The 25,296-nt window shown below is 50.1% G+C and overlaps 3 protein-coding genes across 5 annotated transcripts; all 3 read right to left on the bottom strand.

Moving 5' to 3' along the window:
- Nucleotides 1–589: 589 nt before the first annotated feature.
- LOC135896385 (uncharacterized) lies at nt 590–7,227 on the bottom strand. Of its 2 annotated transcripts, none has more exons than XM_065424767.1 (2): nt 6,745–7,227; nt 590–856 (listed from the first exon to the last, which is right to left on the bottom strand). In XM_065424767.1, the coding sequence occupies exons 1-2, from the start codon at nt 6,969–6,971 to the stop codon at nt 766–768; spliced, it is 318 nt and encodes a 105-aa protein (XP_065280839.1). In that variant the 5' UTR covers nt 6,972–7,227; the 3' UTR covers nt 590–765. The 2 variants fall into 2 exon arrangements, with proteins under 2 accessions (XP_065280839.1, XP_065280838.1); XM_065424766.2 differs by lacking the exon at nt 590–856 and adding an exon at nt 6,342–6,588.
- A 5,653-nt stretch (nt 7,228–12,880) lies between these two features.
- LOC135896392 (uncharacterized) lies at nt 12,881–13,832 on the bottom strand. Its single transcript, XM_065424773.1, has 2 exons — nt 13,339–13,832; nt 12,881–13,149 (listed from the first exon to the last, which is right to left on the bottom strand). Exons 1-2 carry the CDS (start codon nt 13,776–13,778, stop codon nt 12,966–12,968), a joined length of 624 nt encoding a protein of 207 aa, XP_065280845.1. The 5' UTR covers nt 13,779–13,832; the 3' UTR covers nt 12,881–12,965.
- A 7,561-nt stretch (nt 13,833–21,393) lies between these two features.
- Nucleotides 21,394–24,455, bottom strand: LOC135896382 (uncharacterized). 2 transcript variants are annotated; one of them, XM_065424764.2, is made up of 2 exons: nt 23,799–24,455; nt 21,394–21,610 (listed from the first exon to the last, which is right to left on the bottom strand). In XM_065424764.2, exons 1-2 carry the CDS (start codon nt 24,236–24,238, stop codon nt 21,520–21,522), a joined length of 531 nt encoding a protein of 176 aa, XP_065280836.1. In that variant the 5' UTR covers nt 24,239–24,455; the 3' UTR covers nt 21,394–21,519. The 2 variants fall into 2 exon arrangements, with proteins under 2 accessions (XP_065280836.1, XP_065280835.1); XM_065424763.2 differs by lacking the exon at nt 21,394–21,610 and adding an exon at nt 23,371–23,642 and having other exon boundaries at nt 23,799–24,442.
- Between the last annotated feature and the right edge of the window lie 841 nt (nt 24,456–25,296).

The raw sequence follows: 25,296 nt of genomic DNA, 5'->3' as shown, positions 1-25,296 counted from the left end.
TCATCGATACGAACATTGCACGTTTGTGCAGTGCTGGTTTGTGTTTCAGAAGTGATGACACGATGTGTAGCGATGAGCTTCGTTGTCGTCTCATCGCAGTCAGTCGTAATGTGCTGTTTATGTCTTGCTTCCTGTGAGCTGTTTTGCCGGCTGCGATGCGCATTGGTGACCGCGAACACGTACAGATGTTCGAGCGCTAGGGTTCTTACTTTTACGAAGCGCAAGTGTACTGTGATATGTACAGTCGCGGACAGAATATTATGGACCATCAAATCTAAGAAAAAGCTGAATATCTCCGCAACCTCACAACGCAATTTAGTATTTGCATTTTGGACCTCGACTATAATATGCTAACAACGTTGTCTTGGGCAGTTTTACTGGTTACTGCTACAGGCTGCTCGGGAATTGAACGTTTTCCGAGATCCCGTGGTCCATTTTATTCTGTCCGCGACTGTACGTGCAATGTGTTGCAGTGGTGCTAGGCGTATAAGTTCCTTTCACGCAATATGCATATATTCTGAAGTGAACAGTGCATAAGCGTTGCGGGCGAGTTTTGGTTCCGGCCCAACCCATCATCATCCAACTGGGTGAAGATGACAGTGAAGAAAGCGACTACGACTACGAGCTATCCGGCATTGAGCCACTCGATGAAGCATAACAGCTTATTAATGAAAGAACAGCCCTTATTAGGGCTACCAAGATGGGCTGGGATAGCCACTGCAGATGTGGCCAAAATTTTATTGCCAGGTTGAAGAGCCTATTCGTTCATTCGCTGGCGCTGTCGTGCGCCTCGGCCTCTTGTGCATCGCTTGGGCTGTCGTGCCCTAGCCTGGCCACGGTTGCATGTTGGGTGGCCCTGAAAAGTCAACAATAGTGTCGAGCATGCAATCATTATGAAACGCGAGTGTGAAGACAGAACGCATCACATATAACAACGCCTCTCTCGTGCTCCGATGATCCGTGATGCTCCCGCCGGCGCGCTTGAGTCAACTGTTGTCAAGCACGCAGGCAGGAACAGCACGGCGGAGGTTATACTGTAATCTGAGGAGGTGTCGCGAAAAAGTATAGTCAAAGAAGACAGTGAACGCGCACACCAGCACACATACCGAGGAACCAGGCGGCGGAGGGCTGAGATGGCTTCCCGTCGAACCCGTTTGGATTCCCTCGCTTCAGCCTGCGCACACACCAGCTGTGCGCGTGTGTCTGCTAGTTGCGAAAACAGCCGGATTCTCTCGTTAGTCTGTTCGGCAGAGAGGCGGGCATATTTCAGGGCCCGGTAAGACTCGTAGTCCTTCTCATCCTCAACCTTCCGCAGCCTTCGTCGCAGCCTTGCGTTGTCTTTCTCAAGGGCGACGACGCAATGCGGTCGAGCACTGCATCGAAGAGAGCCCCCATGTAGGCGGATGATCTCGTCGGCGCTCACTTCTCTTCTACACACGGGACATGAGTCGGTCTCCTGCAGCCACGCTGTCAGGCACTGTTCATGGTAGCTATGACCACAGACGGTCACGACAAAGGCCCCGGAGTCTGCCATACAGATGGCGCAATGAGCTTCTTCAGTTTCAGACACGGACATCCGGCGACTTGAGCTTGGCGCAGGCTTGTCGACGAGACGGGAGTGTCCCCCGCCGCTGCGCTTCTCCTGGCTATGGTAGCCCCTGCCGTTCTCGAGGGGGGTGCGGATTGCCTAAACCTTGCCGAATTGATTAAACCGGCGACTTGCGCTTGGCGCAGTTTCGCCGACTTGTCGACGAGACTACAGTGGCTACAAGGGGGAAGTGTGAGGAGCGCGCCCGGGCAGGCGAAGCGCTTTGGAAGGAAAGGGGCAGATGGCGCTGCAGCGCGCATACACGTCAGATTCTTCGGCTGCAGCGTTGGTAAACGCGTGTTTTATACGCGGCGGACGCAGTTTTTCTTTCGTCATGTTTCCATGGCTCTCACTATATTACAGAAATCGGTTCTGCTGGACACTTGGTTGTACAAGAGAGCCGGAAATATTACTGAGTTAATTCCAAATTGAGCAGAATGTCAAGAGAAAGCAGACTTACCGTTTCCATGTTGGATCGCCCAACAGCGTAGATTATTTCGCGACGGGTTGATTTCTGCTGTACTCGGACAAAGCACCACATGTTCAAATGCGCAAAATTTCTGAATAAAGCTTTATTTTGCTAAGCTGCTCTGGTAGCGGCAAAATAAAATGATTTCCTGGTACTTGGGAGTGAAACCTCTTCCAAACAGTCCTTAGGTAACCCGCCTCAGTTTCAAGTGCTTCTTTTTTTCCCGCGATGATTCCCTCTCTTTGTTAAGGGATTTCATGTAGAAATGAAGGCGTGTTAGCAGGAAAAACTTGGTGATGTGGTTGGTAATACTCAGCCCATGAAGTTCACAGCCAATCAAGACATTGTTCTTCCTGAGACAGCATGTCAGCTGATCAAGGCTGTCATAGTGCAGTTGGTTGTTGCTAAACCACATAGAAAAGGTGAGTTCTAACGCCTCTACAAACGAGAAAAGTTCGTGGGATGGGTAGAGCAGACCACCTTTGTCACAAAATTTGGTAAATGTCGAGAGTTCTTTGTTAGCATTCTCCGGATTCACGAGAAGCTGATCAAAACAGTCTTTGCAGTGAGTTTTCAGGATGGTCTTTCGTGCAACATACCCTGCAATGTAAAACACCAGGCGGCTGTCGCTCGTTTTTTCATTGTACACATGGTCAGAGAGAAGCTCAGATTTCTGGAGCCTTTGTGAAGCATCTTCTATCTGTCCTCTGTCAAGAAGTTCATCCACTTCACCGCCTGCTTCCTTCTCACCCAGCAAAAACTGCAGGGTGCCTCCTTCACAGTTTCCGCTGCTCGGCGCTTTCACTAAGTTATAAAAACTTAGGCAATTAACAGTGATGAGGAACTGGGTTGCGTTGGGGTGGTCATTACAGCCTGAAAACTGACGTATGACGCCAAACAGTTTTTCCAGGCTATCCTGACAAAGGCGGCTTGTCAGCAAGTACTTGTACCCAAGCTTGTCATGGACATACTTTAACAGATCTAATGTTGCATGGAGGGTAACCCTCAGTCCTTCAGCTGTGCTTGCTGACAAAAAACCTACTCTGGAAGGTGCCAAGGATCTTTCCCATTTGTTAAGGTACTCGATGAAATCTTTGATGTTTTTCTCTTGAATGGACCCAAGTCTTAGAGCTTCGGATGGAATACGTGCTGTCATCGCCTCTATTAGCTTGGCCATTGTGCTGACAAATGCCTCAGTTGCTGCTGGGTCACCCCAATTCCTTTGAATTTCATTCTTGTAAAAGAAAAGGCCACGAACGACTTCTGAGCTGAAAAGTTGGAATGCTAAGTTCACCCTCATTTTCTCAAAATTATTGGGCTTCACGTGGCATGCACTAATTTTTGGCATGGCCTTGAGGGTGACTGCACATTTATCTTCCTCGTGTGCCACCCTGATGTGCTCAATGTAGGCAGCACCATCCGGAGTTTTGTAGAAGCACTTCAGGAAACCGTTCCTTACGCATTTTATCAAGTGGGGAAAATCTGACATAAAAAAAAGACGTCTTTCTTTATCAACAGGATGAGCAACCGACGACTTCACACAGCTCGAGGAACCAGATATTCCAAATATGCGCCACATAGAGCGGTTCCATGAAGCGCCATCAGCTGTCACAAAATCAACCTTCAGGCCAGCTTTTTCGGCAAGAATCACAGCTTCTAGGACGATTTTCGACAACAGAGCTGCCTTCACATTGCCCCTTGAGGCAAAAACACCAAGTATTTGATGCCAAGAACCGCTTAGAGGTTGAAACATGACCACTAGACCGTGATCACAAGGCACATGTTTCTCACTTTCGGGGGTGAATTTTCCTAAGTCCACAAGTCCCTCAATCTTTCCCCCTCCAACTACACTGAAACACTCCGACAGTTTCATCTCATCTATTATCAGGCCACCGTGGCACCTGAATTCATCCATGGTCTTCGTTTTCTTGCCAATCCCTGCAAGCACAAGGGAGTTGAAGCCAAACCCGCTCTTATACTTCCGCATATATGTCTTCAAGCAGGTTCTGTTCGGGAGTGTTAGTATTCCCTCTCTTCTGACGTGCTCGTAGAGTCTTGGACTCTTCATGCGCATTATAATGCACTCGAGTAGCCAATCTGGGTTGTATTTCATCCCTCTCAGTGATTTGCGACGAGCTGCCTGAAAACACTGCAGTACCGCGAGCCTTTGCTTAGGTGGAAGAGCTTTTAATCTGTCTTCCAGGACGCTCTCTTCCAGTTCTACACTCTGCCTCTCAAGATCCTTGATGGTTTGTGTGTAGACTGACAACTTGGCCTTGAGTCGCCGAACAGTTTGCGTTTGAAGTTTTTTCTTCCTTGAGAGTCTGGGAGCTGAATTCTGGCTACGACGCTTTTTTGATCGCTGGTTCAAAAGAGCTTTTCTTAGATGCTTGCACATCACACATGGCCTACTGTCATGCGCTACACCACGACACTTTATGCTTGAAATGATTGCGTCAAAAAAGTGAAATTTCTTGCTTCCCAACGCAAACGGAAATTCATCGACTGTGCCGGCTCCAACACAGACTTCCATGCTGTCGACCTCTTTCAAAAGAGATGTAGGATCGGTGGATGACAGCCCCGACTGGCGCACTCCCTTTAAAAAAACATCTTGTTTCACACAGTTCGCTTCTTGTGAAAACACAACCAGCTTGCTTGCATATAGGACCCGTTTATCCTTCCCTGGTTTGCACACACTGTAAGCCACAGTCAACGGCGAAGGGTTCAACGTGTGCATGCCCCACGAACACGACGGTAAAGTGAGGTCCTGAAACGAAGCTGTGCAGTACGGAACCTCCTCGAAGCCCACACTCACAGAAACGGCACTGTCTTCTGCACATTTCTTCTTGGCTGGAGCTGTGGGTTCAGGCTTTGCGGGCCGCTTCCTGTCAGGCGGCAGTTGCTTCGATAAATACTTTGGTAGGTTTGGGAAAAGCGTGGGCACAGCTCCAGGAAGCAACAGAGGCCTGCTTCTTTCGATTCGGACGAGCTCTCCATTCACTGTGTGCTCAAAGTACCTTGAAATGTACCTTGTGTCGAAATGAAGCTCGCACACCGCAGAGTTCTTCTCGAGTTGTTTGTCAGCACGCGGTATAGCCCGCTGCCACTGCGCCAACGCCAGTTCATTCTTGGGTACACCAAACAGCGACAGTTTCATCTTGCACGATTTGTAGCCAGTAGTGCACCCAGGCACAAAACAGTGGCTCTGTTTTCTGGGCATCACCACACATACAGCGCACAAGAAATAACTCACACAACTGCCGGCAAAGCCGAGAGAAACACGTGCAGCACAGCTCACGCCAGCGTATGCCACCGCGCCTTGCCCATCGACTGACGTGCAAACGTCGTCGAGCGCCGCCTGTCGGATCCTCCTCAAAGGCCTCAGTGGACCGCATACGGCGAGCGGCGCGCTGCTCACACTTCCCCCTTGTAGCCACTGTAACGAGACGGCAGTTTATCCCGCCCCTGCGCTTCTCCTGGAAGCCCCTGCCGTTCTCGGGGGGGTGCGCGCGCGTAGCGCACGCACACCGACCGGCCTTGTGGAAGCCTGTGGTGGCGCCACCATCGAAACGACGAGAGCGCACCGCCGGCGGCGGTAATCGAAACGCCAGCGCCTTTATTGTGGAAACTTTATTTGCGACGCATCAAATCAGCAGGCACAGAAAAACATCTCTATCTGAAATTACAAACTTTTCGAAGCAATTGCAGCTTAAACGCTTAAAATTTTTGTGACGTGACTTCTTCACCACGAGACGAACAGTCGCGACACGATTCGCCGTTGTGAAAACTACGCGTTTCTGCTGCTCCGCTGTTTGTGCTACATACGAGAGTTCGACAAGCGTATGTCAAGAGGCGTCGAGAGCGAGGGGATCACACAGCTTCGGCGACACAGGCACAGGTCTTCCAAGCACTCGTTGTCGTCGTCTTTCTCTAAGCAGTGTCTCGGCGACCTACGGGCAAGATACGGTAGCACAGGTGGGTGTCCATATTTCAGAGCCCTGCATTGCACATCCATCGTTAAGTTGATGATTACTTGATTTTTCTGCTATAGGGAAGAACTCAATTCCGCTGCTACCTCAGTAAGTGAGCAATTTAAACTTTATGGGGAATGATTCCCTGCCATCCGGCGGAGGATTCTCAGAACTCGACTCGGGATGGGGTCGCTTCCCGTTTCTCCGCGCTGGTGCTTCCATCCATCCATCCATCCATCCATCTTGCGAAATGAACCGTTCAGGCTTTACAGCCGTCTCTCTAACCTCTGCGAAAAAATTTATTTGTCCCCACAGTCACAGTATGTCTTCCTGCCCCTCCGCTTCCTCGCCAGCGTCGCCTGCCCCTTGCCCTCAGTCAGAGCGTATCTTCCTGCTCCTGCGCTTCATCGCCAGCGTCGGCTGGGCCGACAGGGCCGGCTTCATCGGTTGCGTCGGCGGCAACGCCGTCAACACCGCCCTCGGCAGCGTCGCCTGGGCCGACGGGACCGGCTTCGTCGGGGGCGTTGGCGCCATACCCTTGCTTCTCAGGGTTGCGCGCCCTGAAAAATCATGCAATCAATACCAGACGCATGTGACGCGCAGTACGCGTCACGTCCGTGTGCTTTTCCGATCACGCAAGCTAGAACGGCACGGCGGACGCTGCGATTGTGACTTAACAACAACAAGAACGCTCAACAAGCAACACATGCACTGACCTCAAGCTCTTGAACAAGCCGATCGCCTCCCTTCGAAGTTGAAGGCTACTCGCCGCTCGTTTCTTGGTGGCCTCCAGCTCTATTTCCAGCTCACTCAGCTTCGCTTTCAGGTTCAGGTACCTCTCGGTATGTTCCGACGATGCACGGGCGTGCTTGTGCGCCCTGCGGGTCTCCTGGTCTTTTTCCTCCTCAGCATTGTGGAGCCGCCGCCTGAGTTCTCTGTTCATTCTTCTGAGCTCCACCACTCAGTCCGACTTAGCGGAACACTCGGTCTCCCCGTGTAGCTTGATGGTAGTACCTAATTCGGCAGCGGCGGCAGATCGGACACGTACCGGATACGTCCAGCCAAGCCCGAAGGCACTCCTCATGGTAGGTATGGCCGCACCTCGTGACCACGAAATTGCTGCCACCTTCCTCCATGCAGCAATAGCAGATCATTAGCTGTTTGACTGAACCGGCGGGTGGGGCAACAGACGCCTGGGCTTCACGCGGGACAAGAGACGCGAGCAGCGTTGCGCGAGCCCTGCGGTGCCACAGTGTTGCTGGGTCGCCGTGTTTTCATAGCTGGGTTTAGCTGCGCTTAAGATATGTCCGGCCGTAGGTTGTTGGGTAATTGCGGTAATTTGAAGAAAAGCCCTTTGCTGTGCTACACGTTGCTTGAATCTGTTACGCGAACTGGCACAGGCTGCACGGCCCAAATTTATTTGTGAAATACGCCTTTTGGACCGTATGGATGCAGACAGAAAGAAGTCGAAGTGTCAATCGTTCGTAGTATGGGGCACATTGAAGATATCATAATTCCCCGGTGGAGGGTCCAAAATCAAGTCAAATATGCAAGGATTGTGGTGTTTTCAGCTGCTTGAATTTTCCTTTTCTAGGCAATCTAAGCTGCGCTTCATGAGGCACTGAGGGTCATCATGAAACATTTCACCGCTTGCAACTGATTGGCTCTCGATCTTAACCACGAAACTTTTCTCTCAGGTGATTGCTACTATGATATTTGTGAATTAACTACGTAAATACTCTACATGACGCGCCGTCGAGTTAGCAGCCATGAGCAACTCGCTTTTAGGGGCCTGTTTCAGAGAGGTATGAAAGTAGCAGCAAACGTTTTCATAAGAAATGCGCGCCAAATTCTTTCTTTTACGCATTAATAAATGGCCATACTTAACTAGAACAACTCACCAGAGTAATAAGAATCATGATGACAGCTTCGCTGGACAGTGTCTTTCAAACACGGATAACATGTTGACGCCAATTACTAAGATTTTTCTTCCGTGTAAAATGCAATGTCTCGCACAGCTAAATACTAAAGGAATGTTAAGTGTTTAGCCAAGCATCATACACAACTTCGCGTGTTGAATACGGAAGCGCATACGGAATCAGAACCTGCCTCGACTTGCCTTGCGCGATGAAAAGATCATTCTGCGGCCACACGGAGGACTTTGTCTCGATAAGAGGACGCGCCCAGAACTCGTCGCCAGTGCTCTATGAATTGCAGCCGGCTAGACCACCGAGGATCGTCAGGACACCCACCATATTCCGACTGTGACCTCAGCAGAAGTTGGCGATCATCAGCACACCCCGGCCAAACGTAGCCGACGCATTGTACAAGGTGAGGGCGCTGAACCTTGGTCAGCGGGTCTATCCATCACAACATATTGTCACAGACAAAGCCACAAGAGACTTCGGTAGACGCTGTTGTTGTTGTTGTTGTAAGAATGGTACGTAAGACGCTATAGATCTCTTTATATGTCGCTGTCCTGGCACCTTCGTCGTTCTCTTCTTCTGGGAGCCACCCAACATGTCTAGCATGTGGCACCGAATCGCACCGAGTGGCTACTTATAGACATTCTACTTATGACATCTCACCACTTGACATCCTGGACATGGCATCGGAGCAACGAAAAGACCCATGGATCGTCATGATATTCGACTTTTTGTCAAATCCTCCGGCAACTTCGGCACCTCGAGCGTTACGCCGACTGGCGCAGCATTTCACAATCCGCGACGGACTTTTATACCGCCGCAACTACCAAAATGACGGCCGCAAATGGCTCTTAGTAGTGCCTCGCCACCTACGACAAGATTTATGCTCCGCTTTTCATTCTGACCCGCAGTGTGGTCACGACGGAGTGTCAAAAACTTACACACGGCTTCGCCTACGATATTATTGGCGAGGGATGTACACCTTCGTCCACAAATACGTGCGCGCCTGCATTGCCTGCCAGCGACGCAAATGTGTCCCGCATTTCTCCACCGCACCTCTATAACCACTTCCCTGCCCAGCTCAACCATTCCACCGCGCCGGCATTGATATATACGGGCCTCTTCCATCTACTGGCGCTGGCAACCGATGGACTGTTGTGGCCGTAGATCATCTGACACTGTATGCCGAAACCGCCGCCTTGCCTGCTGCATCAGCAAAAGACATCGCCTCGTTCATACTAAACAACTTCGTTCTCCGCCATGGCGCCCCTCGCGAACTGTTGAGCGATCGGGGCCGCGTATTCCTCTCAGACGTCCTGCAGTCACTCCTATCTCAATGCCAAATTATTCGCCGCACTACTACTGCTTATCATCCACAGACCAATGGCTTAACAGAACGATTCAGCAGAACTCTTGGTGACATGCTATCAATGTATGTTGCATCTGACCACTCCAACTGGGATCTTGTACTTCCGTTCGTCACTTACGCATATAACACTGCCTCTCAAGCCACTACTGGATTCTCGCCATTCTTCCCGCTTTACGGCCGCCATCCCCCCAGCACCATTGATACTGTTCTCCCGTACCGGCCGGACCCTGCTGAATGCTCACCTGTTTCTGCGATTGCTCAGCACGCCGAGAAATGCCGACAACTGGCCCGTTCTTTGACGTCTGCTCAACAGTGCCGCCAAAAAGAGCGCCATGACCTCAATCCTCCCCCTCACCCCTTCCCCGTCGACTCACTCGTGTGGCTTTGGGTCCCGCCTGTTGCTGCTCCTGGCCTTTCGTCCAAGCTCCTCCCGAAGTACCACGGGCCCTACCGCGTGGTTGCACAAACATCACCAGTGAACTACGTGTTCGAACCCGTATCGCCATCTCCCGATCTCCGTCGACGAGGGCGAGAGACTGTACACATTGACCGGCTGAAGCAGTACTACGATCCGCCCACCTCTTTCTAGGTCGCCAGGATGGCTACTCTTCAATTCCGGGGGCGACTGTGACGAAGAAGATCGGCAGGCTGAAAAGCCCCATTGCCATCGCGTGGCTCGTACCCTGTTCGCTCGCTGGCTGCGCCCTGCCTGCTGTTGCCGCGTTGGTCGCTGCTTCCCTACGACCCGAATAAACCCCCTTTACAATGTCTAATGGGCGTTGAGCTGCGCTAGGAGTGCACATATAATTCATTTATTATATGAAGTGAGTTTAGCGGATGCATCATAACATGCGCCCCAGTTGAAAAACACAACAGGAAATTTTGACAGTCTGTCGTATTTTGGGACGCTGTTTCTGTACTGTTGCCTGTAGTTCTGTTGCCTGTAGTTCTGTTGCCTGTAGTTCTGTTGCCTGTAGTTCTGTTGCCTGTAGTTCTGTTGCCTGTAGTTCTGTTGCCTGTAGTTCTGTTGTCTGTAGTGTGACGTCCTGTAGTAGAAAGCTCTGTAGTTCATGATCAATATTTAATTAAAAATTGACAGAGACCTCCTTAAGGATATGTAAATTTGTTAGTAAAGAAAACGAAAATTATAAAAGTGAAAAAAATTTTAAAAAAAAACGTCCGCGGCCAGGATTCGAACTTGCGACCGCACGATTCCGAGCCCGACATCTTACCACTGCACCACCGCTGACTTTTTTTTTTTCTTTATTGCATGGAATTATCGGTACTGTCAAACCAACGCAGTTACATTACATATGAACATACAAGAGAAACAAATTCACAGATAGTATACAGTCCAATGACAGTTCAAAATTCTGGCAAACAAACACAAGCGTCCAGGTGTGAAATCCATTCAGGGACGGGATCATATGTAAGCACCACACTACGGACTTCAGCAGTCTCTTCACGGAAGATAGACCTTGTCGAGCGAGGTGGCTCGGCATGTTTGTCGATCATTCGACTTCTCCATAATGAATAAAGTCCTAATAACATAAACAAATCATATGGTGCACCACCGCTGACATTTTCTTGGAGAGTAAATTTTTGGCCTTTTGAACAGTACGATGTGCTGATGCGCTGATGTTTACATTTGCGTTTTAAGGGTCAAGATGCGCTATCACTCCACCGCGTCAAGTGCCGCATCTCTAGAAGACCAAGAGTGTTCTTACCATCGACAGGTACATCATGGAGTGCTAGAACATCTATTTTGATGTACGATATCCATATTAAATGAGAAATTCAGAAATAGGCAACGGTGACTGTTAGGGTTGTTTCTGCTAATTTCGACAGTTGTCGCTCTTTCTTTACACTTTCGAGCGCGCATATAATTCTTGTGTTCAATGCAAAATAGCTACATAAACATTCGTGGATGAGTGTTCTTTCTGACAGCATACTGGCTTCTCACGGCAGCGCTGTACCAGATTAATGTGACCCGAGCGAGACAGTCTTTCACGCAACTTTATGGAACAACCCAAAACTTCTTTTCCGCTTCGCATAAGCTTGGGAAATATTCCTGGGAAATTAGCTAATGTGTCAGTGTAACAGCACATGTAAGTCCACAGGCCTGTGTGCCACATTTTACCAAATAAAACAAAACGGATGCGCAGCCATTCCCGCAGATGGTACGATTTTGATCAGCGGCCGATTTTAAGGAGACCGGCAGGGCGTTGCTGGTGCCGCGTCGTCACGGCACAATTATAAGTATTGGCCACGTCGACTTTAATACCGGTGTCCGTGCTATCAGCATTGCCGGCTTCAGAGAAGCGCGATTGAAAACCGCGCAAGAGAAAAGTGCAGTGTACATCACCGATCTGAAATTGACATACAATTTTAAAGGGCCGCGACGGAAGGCGCTTCTGTTGCGACTCCAGAACTCTTGGCCCTCGCGACCGAATGTTTCTGTTGCGACGTCAGAATTGGTGTCGTAACGTCGGGGTCGCTGTCACGATATAAAGCTGTTGTTCCGACTTCAGAACTCTTGTTGTCGCGACAGAACGTTTATGTTGCGACTTCATAACTCTTGGCCTTCGCGACAGAATGCTTCTGTTGCGACATCAGAATCTCTGTCGTAACGTCAGAGATGTCTCTCAATTAAGAAACGTCAGGAACTTCTGTCGCACAACAGAATTTCTGTAGTTGCGGCAGGAATTCCTGTTGTCTTTTTCAACTGGGAATTTTTAAACTGAGTTATGTCTTCACAGTAGGTTATGTGTCAAAACGAAATTCCGTGCTACATATATGTAGTACACACTACAAAAGCTTGTCGCATAATTTCAGTACACTTCTGTTGTCATCATTGGGTACATGTTGCGGCGATAGGTTTCTGTCGTACAACAACAGATCTCTGTAGTACAACAGAAGTTTGTCGCATTACTTCAGGGACACTTCTGTTATGACAATTAGGGGCCTGTTGCAGCGATAAGTTTCTGTCGTACACCAACAGTTCTCTGTAGTACAACAGAAGTTTGTCGCATTACTTCAGGAACACTTCTGTTGTGACAATTGGGGGCCTGTTGCCACGATAGGTTTCTGTAGTATTTCAACAGCTCTCTGTAGCACTACAGAATTTTGTTGAGTTACTTCAGGAACATTTCTGTTGAGACAACAGGGTGCCTGTTGTGCTGACAAATTTTTCTGTAGTACTACAAAAATCTGTTGTAGAGCTTCAGCTTTCTGTTGTAACAACAGACATACGACAGAGTGTACTTCTGTAGTCACAACAAGAAATGTCTGTTGTACATCAGAAAAGTCTGTCGCTCCGTCAGGAATCTGTAGTTACTACAGAAAAATCCTGTTGTACAACAGAAATTTCTGTAGTTGCGACAGGAATTCCTGTTGTCTTTTTCAACTGGGGCCGAGCATTTGCACGCCTATTTGACTGCGACAGAAAACGATTATCAAAATGAAAAAAAAAATCGGAGGACGCTTAAGCTTCGCCAGCCAATACGCCAGCCAAACGTCGCGATCGGCACAGATAGCAGGCAGGCAGGGACAAAAAAACAAGCTGTGCGAAAAAATTTATTTCGCCCCACAGTCACAGTACGTATCCGCTTCCTCGCAAGCGTCGCCTGCCCCTTGCCCACAGTCAGAGCGTATCTTCCTGCTCCTTCGCTTCATCGCCAGCGTTGGCTGCGTCCATGGGGCCGCCTTCATCGGTTGCGTCGGCAGCAACGCCGTCAACACTGCCCTCGGCAGCGTCGCCTGGGCCGACGGGACCGGCTTCGTCGGGGGCGTTAGCGCCATGCCCTTGCCTCTCAGGGTTGCGCGCCCTGAAAAACCATGCAATCAATACCAAACGCGTGTGACGCGCAGTACGCATGACATCCGTGTGCTTTTCCAATCGCGCAAGGAGGAACAGCGCGGCGGACGTTGCGATTGTGACAACAACAACAAGAACGCTCAACAAGCAACCAAGGAGGATATATAAAATCCTCCTTGCAAGCAACACATGCACTGACCTCAAGCTCTTAAGCAAGCCGATCGCCTCCTTTCGAAGTTGAAGGCTACTGGCCGCTCGTTTATTGGTGGCCTCCAGCTCTATTTCCAGTTCACTCAGCTTCGCCTTCAGGTTCAGGTACCTCTCGGTATGTTCCGACGCTGCACGGGCGTGCTTGTTCGCCCTGCGGGTCTCTTGGTCTTTTTCTTCTTCAGCATTGTGGAACCGCCGCCTGAGTTCTCTGTTCACTCTCCTAAGCTCCACCACGCAGTCCGGCTTGGTGGAACACTCGGTCTCCCCGTGTAGCTTGATGGTAGTATCTAATTCGGTGGCGGTTCGGCAGATTGGACACGTCTCGGACGCGTCCAGCCAAACCCGCAGGCACTCCCCATGGTACGTGTGGCCGCACCTTGTGACCACGAAATTGCTGCCACCTTCCTCCATGCAGCACAAACAGATCATTAGCTGCTGGACTGACCGGCGGGTGGGCCAACGGCTGGGGCCACGCGGGGCAAGAGACGCCAGCCGCGCGGCGCGAGCCTCGCGGTGCCACAATGTTGCTGGGTCGCCGTGTTTTCACCGCCGGGTTTAGCTGCGTTTAAAACATGTCTGGCCGTAGGTTGTTGGGTAATTGCGGTAATTTGAAGAAAAGCCCTTTTCTGTGCTACACGTTGCTTGAATCTGTTACGCGAACGCGTAACAGGCTGCACGGCAGGCAGCCTGTGCAGGGATGCAGACAGGAAGAAGTCGAAGTGTCAATCGTTCGTGGTATGGGACACATTGAAGATAGAATAATTCCCCGGCGGAGGGTCAAAAATCAAGCGCTGAGGCACTGAGGGCCATCGTGAAACATTTCACCGCTTGCAATTGATTGGCTGTCGATCTTAACCACGAAACTTTTCGTGGTTTTTGTGAATTAACTACGTAAATACTCTACACGACGCGCCGTCGAGTTAGCAGCCATGGGCAATTCACTTTTAGGGGCCTGTTTGAGAGAGGTATGAAAGTAGCAGCAAACGTTTTCATAAGAAATGCGTGCCAAATTCTTTCTTTTACGCATTAATAAATGGCCATACTTGCCCAGAACAACTCACCACAGTAATAAGAATCATGATGACAGCTTCGCTGGACAGTGTCTTTCTAACACGGATAACATGTTGACGCCAATTACTAAGATTTTTCTTCCACGTCAAATGCAATGTCTCTCATAGCTAAATACTAAGGGAATGTTAAGTGTTTAGTGAAGCGTCATGCACAACTTCGCGTGTTGAATTTGCAGACATTCTTTTTACGCAAAATTTATGGACAGACACGGTGCATTGTAGACCTAGTAGACCCCTTCAACGCTACATAGCTTGCCATAGCCAAGCCGTAGATTTTCTCGACTCGCGCGCTTTTGAAGAAGAAACTGGGGTTCAGGCATGGCAGCAAAAAGAAGTCGACACACACCTGCCTAATAAGCACGGCTCAAGCCGCCCGCACCCCAGGCATACACGAAGGGACAAGACAACGAGCGCACGCGGCAGTCGAGGGAGCCGCAGCGAGCGGCGTCCTGGCCGTGACGTCACTCGCGAGAGGGCGCCACTCCTAATTCTCGCCGCCAATGGGTGTAAATTTTAATGTAAGAGCAGGTACATCTGAGAGTTGCAAAATATTCTCGTGAGTGCATTTTCTAAGCCTTGAACAATGTGTTAGCAATGCATCAAGTCTTTTTTTATTCTTATAAGTGTATTTCCTTTTTTAGTTCTTGTTTTTCATGAATAAACAGTACTTATATACTAGGGTATTTTTTTTAATAAGAGAGTGCTGAAAAAATTCACCGACGATTACGATACGATCACGATACGATAAACGCAGCTGTTTAGGTGTTTTGAACTCGCGACATAGATTGTGGCGAAGAATTTATTACCAATGACAGGGTCGTCTGCGGCGGCACTAAGCCTCTGCTCGGGCAGTTCGTTTAGCAGCGGCGGCAGACGAAGCGCTTGCAGCGGTCACGTGCGCCATTGTTCAGAAAGAAGTGGGTGACACAATTTTAACGTGATAGCGTTAAGGGCCCCGTGTCGCAGAACATGCGGTTTCGTCGGAGTTGTCCGTGAGCGAAAATTCCCGTCTATATATATGTATATATATATATATATATATATATATATATATATATATATAGTCATATAATGAGAAGCCAACAAACACTGACACCAAGTACAACATAGGGGAAATTGCATGTGCTTAATAAATGAAATAAAGTAATGATAAATTAATGGAAATTAAAGTGGATGAAAAAACAACTTGCCGCAGGTGGGAACCGAACCCACAACCTTCGCATGTCGCGTGCGATGCTCTACCAATTGAGCTACCGCGGCGGCGTTTCCCCATCCACTTTCTTGGGTATTTATGTGTACTAGTAGAACCCTGGGTGTGTTAGCCAGCGCCCCCACTCACAGACCTTGGCGGCGGACGTGGAACGTCTTTTTTGCCGCAGGCGTCACGAGAACGTGATCTTTTCGGGTGAAGGCAACTGGTCAATAAACCCACATATGCTACCTGAAGGCATCAATGTTGCCGGATTCGAGACCCTCGTAAAGTAATAAACGAGAAGAAAGGGGGTTAACCGAGGGACCCGATATTTATTAGTCATATAATGAGAAGCCAACAAACACTGACACCAAGTACAACATAGGGGAAATTGCATGTGCTTAATAAATGAAATAAAGTAATGATAAATTAATGGAAATTAAAGTGGATGAAAAAACAACTTGCCGCAGGTGGGAACCGAACCCACAACCTTCGCATGTCGCGTGCGATGCTCTACCAATTGAGCTACCGCGGCGGCGTTTCCCCATCCACTTTCTTGGGTATTTATGTGTACTAGTAGAACCCTGGGTGTGTTAGCCAGCGCCCCCACTCACAGACCTTGGCGGCGGACGTGGAACGTCTTTTTTGCCGCAGGCGTCACGAGAACGTGATCTTTTCGGGTGAAGGCAACTGGTCAATAAACCCACATATGCTACCTGAAGGCATCAATGTTGCCGGATTCGAGACCCTCGTAAAGTAATAAACGAGAAGAAAGGGGGTTAACCGAGGGACCCGATATTTATTAGTCATATAATGAGAAGCCAACAAACACTGACACCAAGTACAACATAGGGGAAATTGCATGTGCTTAATAAATGAAATAAAGTAATGATAAATTAATGGAAATTAAAGTGGATGAAAAAACAACTTGCCGCAGGTGGGAACCGAACCCACAACCTTCGCATGTCGCGTGCGATGCTCTACCAATTGAGCTACCGCGGCGGCGTTTCCCCATCCACTTTCTTGGGTATTTATGTGTACTAGTAGAACCCTGGGTGTGTTAGCCAGCGCCCCCACTCACAGACCTTGGCGGCGGACGTGGAACGTCTTTTTTGCCGCAGGCGTCACGAGAACGTGATCTTTTCGGGTGAAGGCAACTGGTCAATAAACCCACATATGCTACCTGAAGGCATCAATGTTGCCGGATTCGAGACCCTCGTAAAGTAATAAACGAGAAGAAAGGGGGTTAACCGAGGGACCCGATATTTATTAGTCATATAATGAGAAGCCAACAAACACTGACACCAAGTACAACATAGGGGAAATTGCATGTGCTTAATAAATGAAATAAAGTAATGATAAATTAATGGAAATTAAAGTGGATGAAAAAACAACTTGCCGCAGGTGTCTTGTCCCAGTTGCCTTCACCCGAAAAGATCACGTTCTCGTGACGCCTGCGGCAAAAAAGACGTTCCACGTCCGCCGCCAAGGTCTGTGAGTGGGGGCGCTGGCTAACACACCCAGGGTTCTACTAGTACACATAAATACCCAAGAAAGTGGATGGGGAAACGCCGCCGCGGTAGCTCAATTGGTAGAGCATCGCACGCGACATGCGAAGGTTGTGGGTTCGGTTCCCACCTGCGGCAAGTTGTTTTTTCATCCACTTTAATTTCCATTAATTTATCATTACTTTATTTCATTTATTAAGCACATGCAATTTCCCCTATGTTGTACTTGGTGTCAGTGTTTGTTGGCTTCTCATTATATGACTAATAAATATCGGGTCCCTCGGTTAACCCCCTTTCTTCTCGTTTATATATATATATATATATATATATATATATATATATATATATATATATATTAGGTACCTGTATATGCCACGTCTTGCTATATGACATGCGGTATAATGCGGGTTATGTTGCCACACCATTCTGTCACCAAAGTTGCTCATACCTTGTCTTACGTCCTCGACAAAGTTATTCCTCGGAATTTTCAGAACGACGGCCCAGCAACAAGACACTAACAGCACATGTCTTTTATGTTAAAACTTCTCAGACTGAAATATTAAAAGTGCGCAGCTACAACATAAACCTGAAAATGAAGCAATTCTTTTTGGCCCGGCTGTGCACTACCTCCGGGATCGGCCCATGCAAGAGGCCGCCTTTCTACCAAGAAGCTGGCTTTCTTGCATAGTTACATAAGCTGCAGTTGGCGGAAAGCGTGAGAAGCAGTCAGGGATCTTTGAACGCCATCACGTTCCACTCTTAAAGGCAAAGCTTAAGGGTCCTCCAAATTTTGTGTTATGATTGTATTGTCACGTGGTAGTGACGGTGATGAATGACAATGTCGAAACTGTGAGCTACAAATGTAACTCCTTATTGGGCGAACTTGTTCCCAGCAATACAAGTAGCGCGCAAGCACAACAATGGCGGTGAGCAGAGTCGGCGATCGCCGAAAATCTGATCTGCGGGTCAAGCGCGTCGGTTTTTGTGCATTAGCATATGTGCTTACATGGTTCGGAGTGTATGAAGTTGATAGCCATATGGGTGGAAAGGCCCGCAAGAATGGCTGCCGAAGGCGATGCCCACAAAAGCGACTTGTCCACATTGAGACAAAGTGGGACACAAAGTGTGAGCCACACATTAGCGGCCCTCGAAAGAAAAAAATTGGAGGACGCTTAAGCTTCGCCTTCAAGAGTGGAACGCGACAACGTTCCCGTCGACCCGCCAAGGGGTGTAAGAGAATGGGCTACGGCACAGCGACTACGCGCCCCGCATCGGACGCGGTGAGCGTCGAGCAACGCAGCGTTCGGCGCGGCAACGAAATGTGCGCCTGAGCAAGCGACGCACGCCTGAGCCTTAGAAACAGCTCGTTTCTAAGGCAACACCGCGTTCACTAGAGGCGCTTTTGTACCGCTTTGAAGCATCGAACTCGTGGCTCAGTGCTTTTCGCTTGCTAGCCGCCGACATGGATAAAGTCAAATTGGCACGTGTGACCAAGGTCTTGGGCCGTACCGGATCCCAGGGACAGTGTACCCAAGTCCGTGTCGAGTTCGTGGACGAGTCTAACCGGTCCATCATCGGCAACGTCAAGGGACCAGTCCGTGAAGGCGACATCCTGACCCTGCTCGAGTCTGAGAGGGAAGCCAGGAGGTTAAGATAGTGCTGCATCGCTGGAGGCTGACAGGATGACTCCAGACTTCTTCAGTGATAAATAAACATGCTACACCCCTGAAAAAAAAAAGAAACTCGTGGCTCAGTGGTAACGTCTCCGTCTCACACTCCGGAGACCCTGGTTTGATTCCCACCCAGTCCATCTTGCAAGTTGTTTTTTATTCATGAAACGCCTGCTTGGATTTATCGCTCACGGCCATCGCCGCTGACGCCGACGCCGACACCAACGACACCGGCTTTTCTGCGACACGAGCTCCTTAACGCTATCGCGTTAATAAATGTGCAGGTTGGAAAGGAGTTAACGCTAAAATGCCGGGTAGTCCATGTCGTTGTGTTGATTGCGGCAGCAGATGCCTGCGTCACCTGATTGCTTCGCAATGGAAGTTGCTCATCTTCAACGGCAACTGTTGGTTCAAACAGGTGCGAGGCTCTGTCCAATCTGTTTGTACCGCTGGTTGTTGCTCGTTACCAGACCACCACATGCGAAAAAGGCAAGCGTTATGCCTGTAAGATGGTTCGTAGCCAATGTATAATGTATTGTCTGAACCTCATGCGGTGACTGATTGCTGTTTAATTTTGCTGTTATGTCACTTGGTTACGGTCGCAGTGTTACGTTTTTCGAATATTGCGGCCTGGTCGGTTGCACTGGGAAGCAGTCTCTCGAAGTAAGCATTCGCTCCTGCAGCCTGCGCAGCGATATAGACTCCCAATTTTCATGCACCGTGATTCGTGCTCCCCGTTCGCCGTTTCCTGCTGCAGCAATGGGCAAATTGTGCCTCTGGCCTTTCTCGGCCGCGATTAGGCATGAACGGAGACAAGCATACGTGCTTACATAATCCGATGCGTATGAAGTTGATAGCCACATGGTTGGAAAGGCCTGCAAAAGTAGCTGATGAAGGCGATGCCCACGAAAGCGACTTGTCCATATTGAGACAATGTGAGACATCAAGTGTGAGCCACACATTAGCGGCCCCCGAAAGAAAAGAAACGTGCAGGTTGGAAAGGAGTGAACGTCTAAAATCCGCGGTAGTCTATGTCGCTGTGTAGGCTGCGGCAGCAGATGCCTGCGTCACCCGATTGCCTCGCAATGCAATTTGGGCATTTTTAACGGCGACTGTCGCTGCAAACAGGTGGCACACTCCGTCCAATCTGTTTTTCTCTGCTGCTTGTCGCTCGTTAACCTGACCACCACGTGCGACGACGACGGTGAGCCGTTTACGAGCTCGCGTCAATGATTCCAGCGCATCTCGACATGCAAATTTTATTTCTGCTATTGCACGAGAATGTACACACTGCTTGTCTTCTGCCAATAAAGTCGCACGTTCTGTTCACTCACTTGTGGCTTGTTTGTATGGGCGTCAGTAGAGGCTCTTGGCAATTAGAACGCGCCAGCTACGCGGCAGCGAAGGCATTGAGGCATGCCGCATAGCTGGCAGGATAAGCACGGCGCGTACAGGACAAGCACGGCGCGGACAAGCACGGCGCGTACGTAAGCCATAGAGTTTCCATTCTTGAAGGGAAGCTCTATGTCGTACGCGACCGGCGAAAAACGGCCACATTAAATTTTGCTCTAAAAAAAAAAGTGCACTTCCGCTTCCGGATTGAGCTACGTCATCTGGCGTCCACCCGTGGCCTCCGCGATCAGCTCCGACGGCGCGCCGTTGCAACGAACGGAGCTGATCGCGGAGGCCACGGTCCACCTAAGCAAGTTCCATGCGCTGCCGCTGCTTATTTTCGAACCACTGCGGAAGGTACAGCTTCCTTTCTCTCATAGACATGGCGCTGGTTCGAAGCGAAACGGGGCGCGAGGCCTAAACCCCTAGGCTGCAGCGGCAGTTTTTTTTTTTATGTGGTTTATTGTGATGATTGCAAGAGCTATTCAGCACCTGCAAAGCTATTTTTCTAACGCAACAAGTAGCCGTACTCTTCCTGACAGTCTTCACTACGTGCGATCGCCAAAGGAAACAGACGGATGTGAGTTGTGTTTACGCGAGGATCGGAAGGAATGAAGCCGCCGATTTCGTGTGTTTTAGGTCGTTTTTTGCATGTGCATTACAAACGTGAAGGCCATCGAATACAATTGAATCCTAAGCACGACACTAGTTCGGTGCGCGCCAAAATGAAAAGATTTGCGATCGCCCACCTCAGCGTATAGTGTTCGTAGGTGTTGTGTGTGCGCGCTTCATCGATACGAAGATTGCACGTTTGTGCAGTGCTGGTTTGTGTTTCAGAAGTGATGACACGATGTGTAGCGATGAGCTTCGTTTTCGTCTCATCGCAGTCAGTCGTAATGTGCTGTTTATGTCTTGCTTCATGTGAGCTGTTTTGCCGGCTGCGATGCGCATTGGTGACCGCGAACACGTACAGAATGTTCGAGCGCTAGGGTTCTTACTTTTAAGAAGCGCAAGCGTACTGTGATATGTACGTGCAATGTATTGCAGTGGTGCTGGCGTATAAGTTCCTTTCATGCAATATGCATATATTCTGAAGTGAACAGTACATAAGCGTTGCGGGCGAGTTTTGGTTCCGGCCCAACCCATCATCATCCAACTGGGTGAAGATGACAGTGAAGAAAGCGACTACGACTACGAGCTGTCCGGCATTGAGGCACTCGATGAAGCATAACAGCTTATTAATGAAAGAACAGCCCTTATTAGGGCTACCAAGATGGGCTGGGATAGCCACTGCAGATGTGGCCAAAATTTTATTGCCAGGTTGAAGAGCCTATTCGTTCATTCGCTGGCGCTGTCGTGCGCCTCGGCCTCTTGTGCATCGCTTGGGCTGTCGTGCCCTAGCCTGGCCACGGTTGCATGTTGGGTGGCCCTGAAAAGTCAACAATAGTGTCGAGCATGCAATCATTATGAAACGCGAGTGTGAAGACAGAACGCATCACATATAACAACGCCTCTCTCGTGCTCCGATGATCCGTGATGCTCCCGCCGGCGCGCTTGAGTCAACTGTTGTCAAGCACGCAGGCAGGAACAGCGCGGCGGAGGTTATACTGTAATCTGAGGAGGTGTCGCGAAAAAGTATAGTCAAAGAAGACAGTGAACGCGCACACCAGCACACATACCGAGGAACCAGGCGGCGGAGGGCTGAGATGGCTTCCCGTCGAACCCGTTTGGATTCCCTCGCTTCAGCCTGCGCACACACCAGCTGTGCGCGTGTGTCTGCTAGTTGCGAAAACAGCCGGATCCTCTCGTTAGTCTGTTCGGCAGAGAGGCGGGCATATTTCAGGGCCCGGTAAGACTCGTAGTCCTTCTCATCCTCAACCTTCCGCAGCCTTCGTCGCAGCTTTGCGTTGTCTTTCTCAAGGGCGACGACGCAATGCGGTCGAGCACTGCATCGAAGAGAGCCCCCATGTAGGCGGACGATCTCGTCGGTGCTCACTTCTCTTCTACACACGGGACATGAGTCGGTCTCCTGCAGCCACGCTGTCAGGCACTGTTCATGGTAGCTATGACCACAGACGGTCACGACAAAGGCCCCGGAGTCTGCCATACAGATGGCGCAATGAGCTTCTTCAGTTTCAGACACGGACATCCGGCAACCGGCGACTTGAGCTTGGCGCAGGCTTGTCGACGAGACGGGAGTGTCCCCCGCCGCTGCGCTTCTCCTGGCTATGGTAGCCCCTGCCGTTCTCGAGGGGTTGCGGATTGCCTAAACCTTGCCGAAGTGATTAAACCGGCGACTTGCGCTTGGCGCAGTTTCGCCGACTTGTCGACGAGACGGCAGTTTATCCCGCCCCTGCGCGTCTCCTGGAAGCCCCTGCCGTTCTCGGGGGGGGGGGGGGGGGGGGGGTGCGCGCGCGTAGCGCACGCACACCGACCGGCCTTGTGGAAGCCTGTGGATGCCTGTGGTGGCGCCACCATCGAAACGACGAGAGCGCACCGCCGGCGGCGGTAATCGAAACGCCAGCGCCTTTATTGTGGAAACTTTATTTGCGACGCATCAAATCAGCAGGCACAGAAAAACATCTCTATCTGAAATTATTAACTTTTCGAAGCAATTGCAGCTTAAACGCTTAAAATTTTTTGTGACGTGACTTCTTCACCACGAGACGAACAGTCGCGACACGATTCGCCGTTGTGAAAACTACGCGTTTCTGCTGCTCCGCTGTTTGTGCTACATACGAGAGTTCGACAAGCGTATGTCAAGAGGCGTCGAAAGCGAGAGGATCACAGAGCTTCGGCGACACAGGCACAGGGCTTCCAAGCACTCGTTGTCGTCGTCTTTCTCTAAGCAGTGTCTCGGCGACCTACGGGCAAGATACGGTATAGCACAGGTGGGTGTCCATATTTCAGAGCCCTGTATTGCACATCCATCGTTAAGTTGATGATTACTTGGTTTTCTGCAATAGGGAAGAATTCGATTCCGCTGCTACCTCAGTAAGTGAGCAATTTAAACTTTATGGGGGATGATTCCCTGCCATCCGGCGGAGGATTCTCAGAACTCGACTCGGGATGGGGTCGCTTCCCGTTTCTCCGCGCTGGTGCTTCCATCCACCCATCCATCCATCCATCTTGCGAAATGAACCGTTCAGGCTTTACAGCCGGACGTCTCGCTAAGAGGCGCAAAAAACAACCTCTGCGAAAAAATTTATTTGTCCTCACAGCCACAGTATGTCTCCACACCGCTTCCTCGTCAGCGTCTTCTGCCCCTTGGCCACAGTCAGAGCGTATCTTCCTGCTCCTGCGCTTCATCGCCAGCGTCGGCTGGGCCGACGGGGCCGCCTTCATCGGCTGCGTCGGCGGCAACGCCGTGAACACCGCCCTCGGCAGCGTCGCCTGGGCCGACGGGACCGGCTTCGTATGGCGCGTTGGCGCCGTGCCCTTGCTTCTCAGGGTTGCGCGCCCTGAAAAATCATGCAATCAACACCAAACGCGTGTGACGCGCAGTACGCATCACATCCGTGTGCTCTTCCAATCACGCAAGCGGGAACGGCATGGCGGACATTGCGATTGTGACTCGACAACAACAAGAACGCTCAACAAGCAACACACGCACTGACCTCAAGCTCTTGAACAAGCCGATCGCCTCCTTTCGAAGTTGAAGGCTACTCGCTGCTCGTTTCTTGGTGGCCTCCAGCTCTATTTCCAGCTCACTGAGCTTCGCCTTCAGGTTGAGGTACCTCTCGGTGTGTTCCGATGAGGCCCGGCCGTGCTTGTTCGCCCTGCGGGTCTCCTGGTCTTCTTCCTCCTCAGCATTGTGGAGCCTGCGCCTGAGTTCTCTGTTCGCTCTCCTAAGCTCCACCACGCAGTCCGGCTTGGCGGAACACTCGGTCTCCCCGTGTAGCTTGATGGTAGCATCTAATTCGGTGGCGGTTCGGCAGATTGGACATGTGCCGGACACGTCCAGCCACACCCGCAGGCACTCCGCATGGTAGGTGTGGCCGCACCTTGTGACGACGAAATTGCTGCCACCTTCCTCCATGTAGCACAAACAGATCATTAGCTGCTGGACTGACCGGCGGGTGGGCCAACGGCTGGGGCCTCGCGGGGCAAGAGACGCTAGCCGCGCGGCGCGAGCCTCGCGGTGCCACAGTGTTGCTGGGTCGCCGTGTTTTCATAGCCGGGTTTAGCTGCGTTTAAAACATGTCTGGCCGTAGGTTGTTGGGTAATTGCGGTAATTTGAAGAAAAGCCCTTTGCTGTGCAACACGTTGCTTGAATCTGTTACGCGAACTGGCACAGGCTGCACGGCCCAAATTTATTTTGTGAAATACGCCTCTTGGACCGTATGGATGCAGACAGGAAGAAGTCGAAGTGTCAATCGTTCGTAGTATGGGGCACATTGAAGATATAATAATTCCCCGGTGGAGGGTCAAAAATCAAGTCAAATATGCAAGGATTGTGGTGTTTTCAGCTGCTTGAATTTTCCTTCTAAGCTGCGCTGAGGCACTGAGGGTCATCATGAAACATTTCACCGCTTGCAACTGATTGGCTCTCGATCTTAACCACGAAACTTTTCTCTCAGGTGATTGCTACTATGGTATTTGTGAATTAACCACGTAAATACTCTACATGACGCGCCGTCGAGTTAGCAGCCATGAGCAACTCGCTTTTAGGGGCCTGTTTCAGAGAGGTATGAAAGTAGCAGCAAACGTTTTCATAAGATGCGAGCCAAATTCTTTCTTTTACGCATTAATAAATGGCCATACTTAACTAGAAGAACTCACCAGAGTAATAAGAATCATGATGACAGCTTCGCTGGACAGTGTCTTTCTAACACGGATAACATGTTGACGCCAATTACTAAGATTTTTCTTCCGTGTAAAATGCAATGTCTCTCACAGCTAAATACTAAAGGAATGTTAAGTGTTTAGCGAAGCATCATACACAACTTCGCGTGTTGAATACGGAAGCGCATACGGAATCAGAACCTGCCTCGACTTGCCTTGTGCGATGAAAAGATAATTCTGCGGCCACACGGAGGACTTTGTCTCGATAAGAGGACACGCCCAGAACTCGCCAGTGCTCTATGGATTGCAGCCGGCTAGACCACCGAGGAT

Source organism: Dermacentor albipictus, chromosome 7, assembly GCF_038994185.2.
Source record: "Dermacentor albipictus isolate Rhodes 1998 colony chromosome 7, USDA_Dalb.pri_finalv2, whole genome shotgun sequence".
NCBI lineage: Eukaryota > Metazoa > Arthropoda > Arachnida > Ixodida > Ixodidae > Dermacentor > Dermacentor albipictus.
Note: the sequence above shows the minus strand (reverse complement) of the source record. Positions and strands in the feature narration are given on the sequence as shown.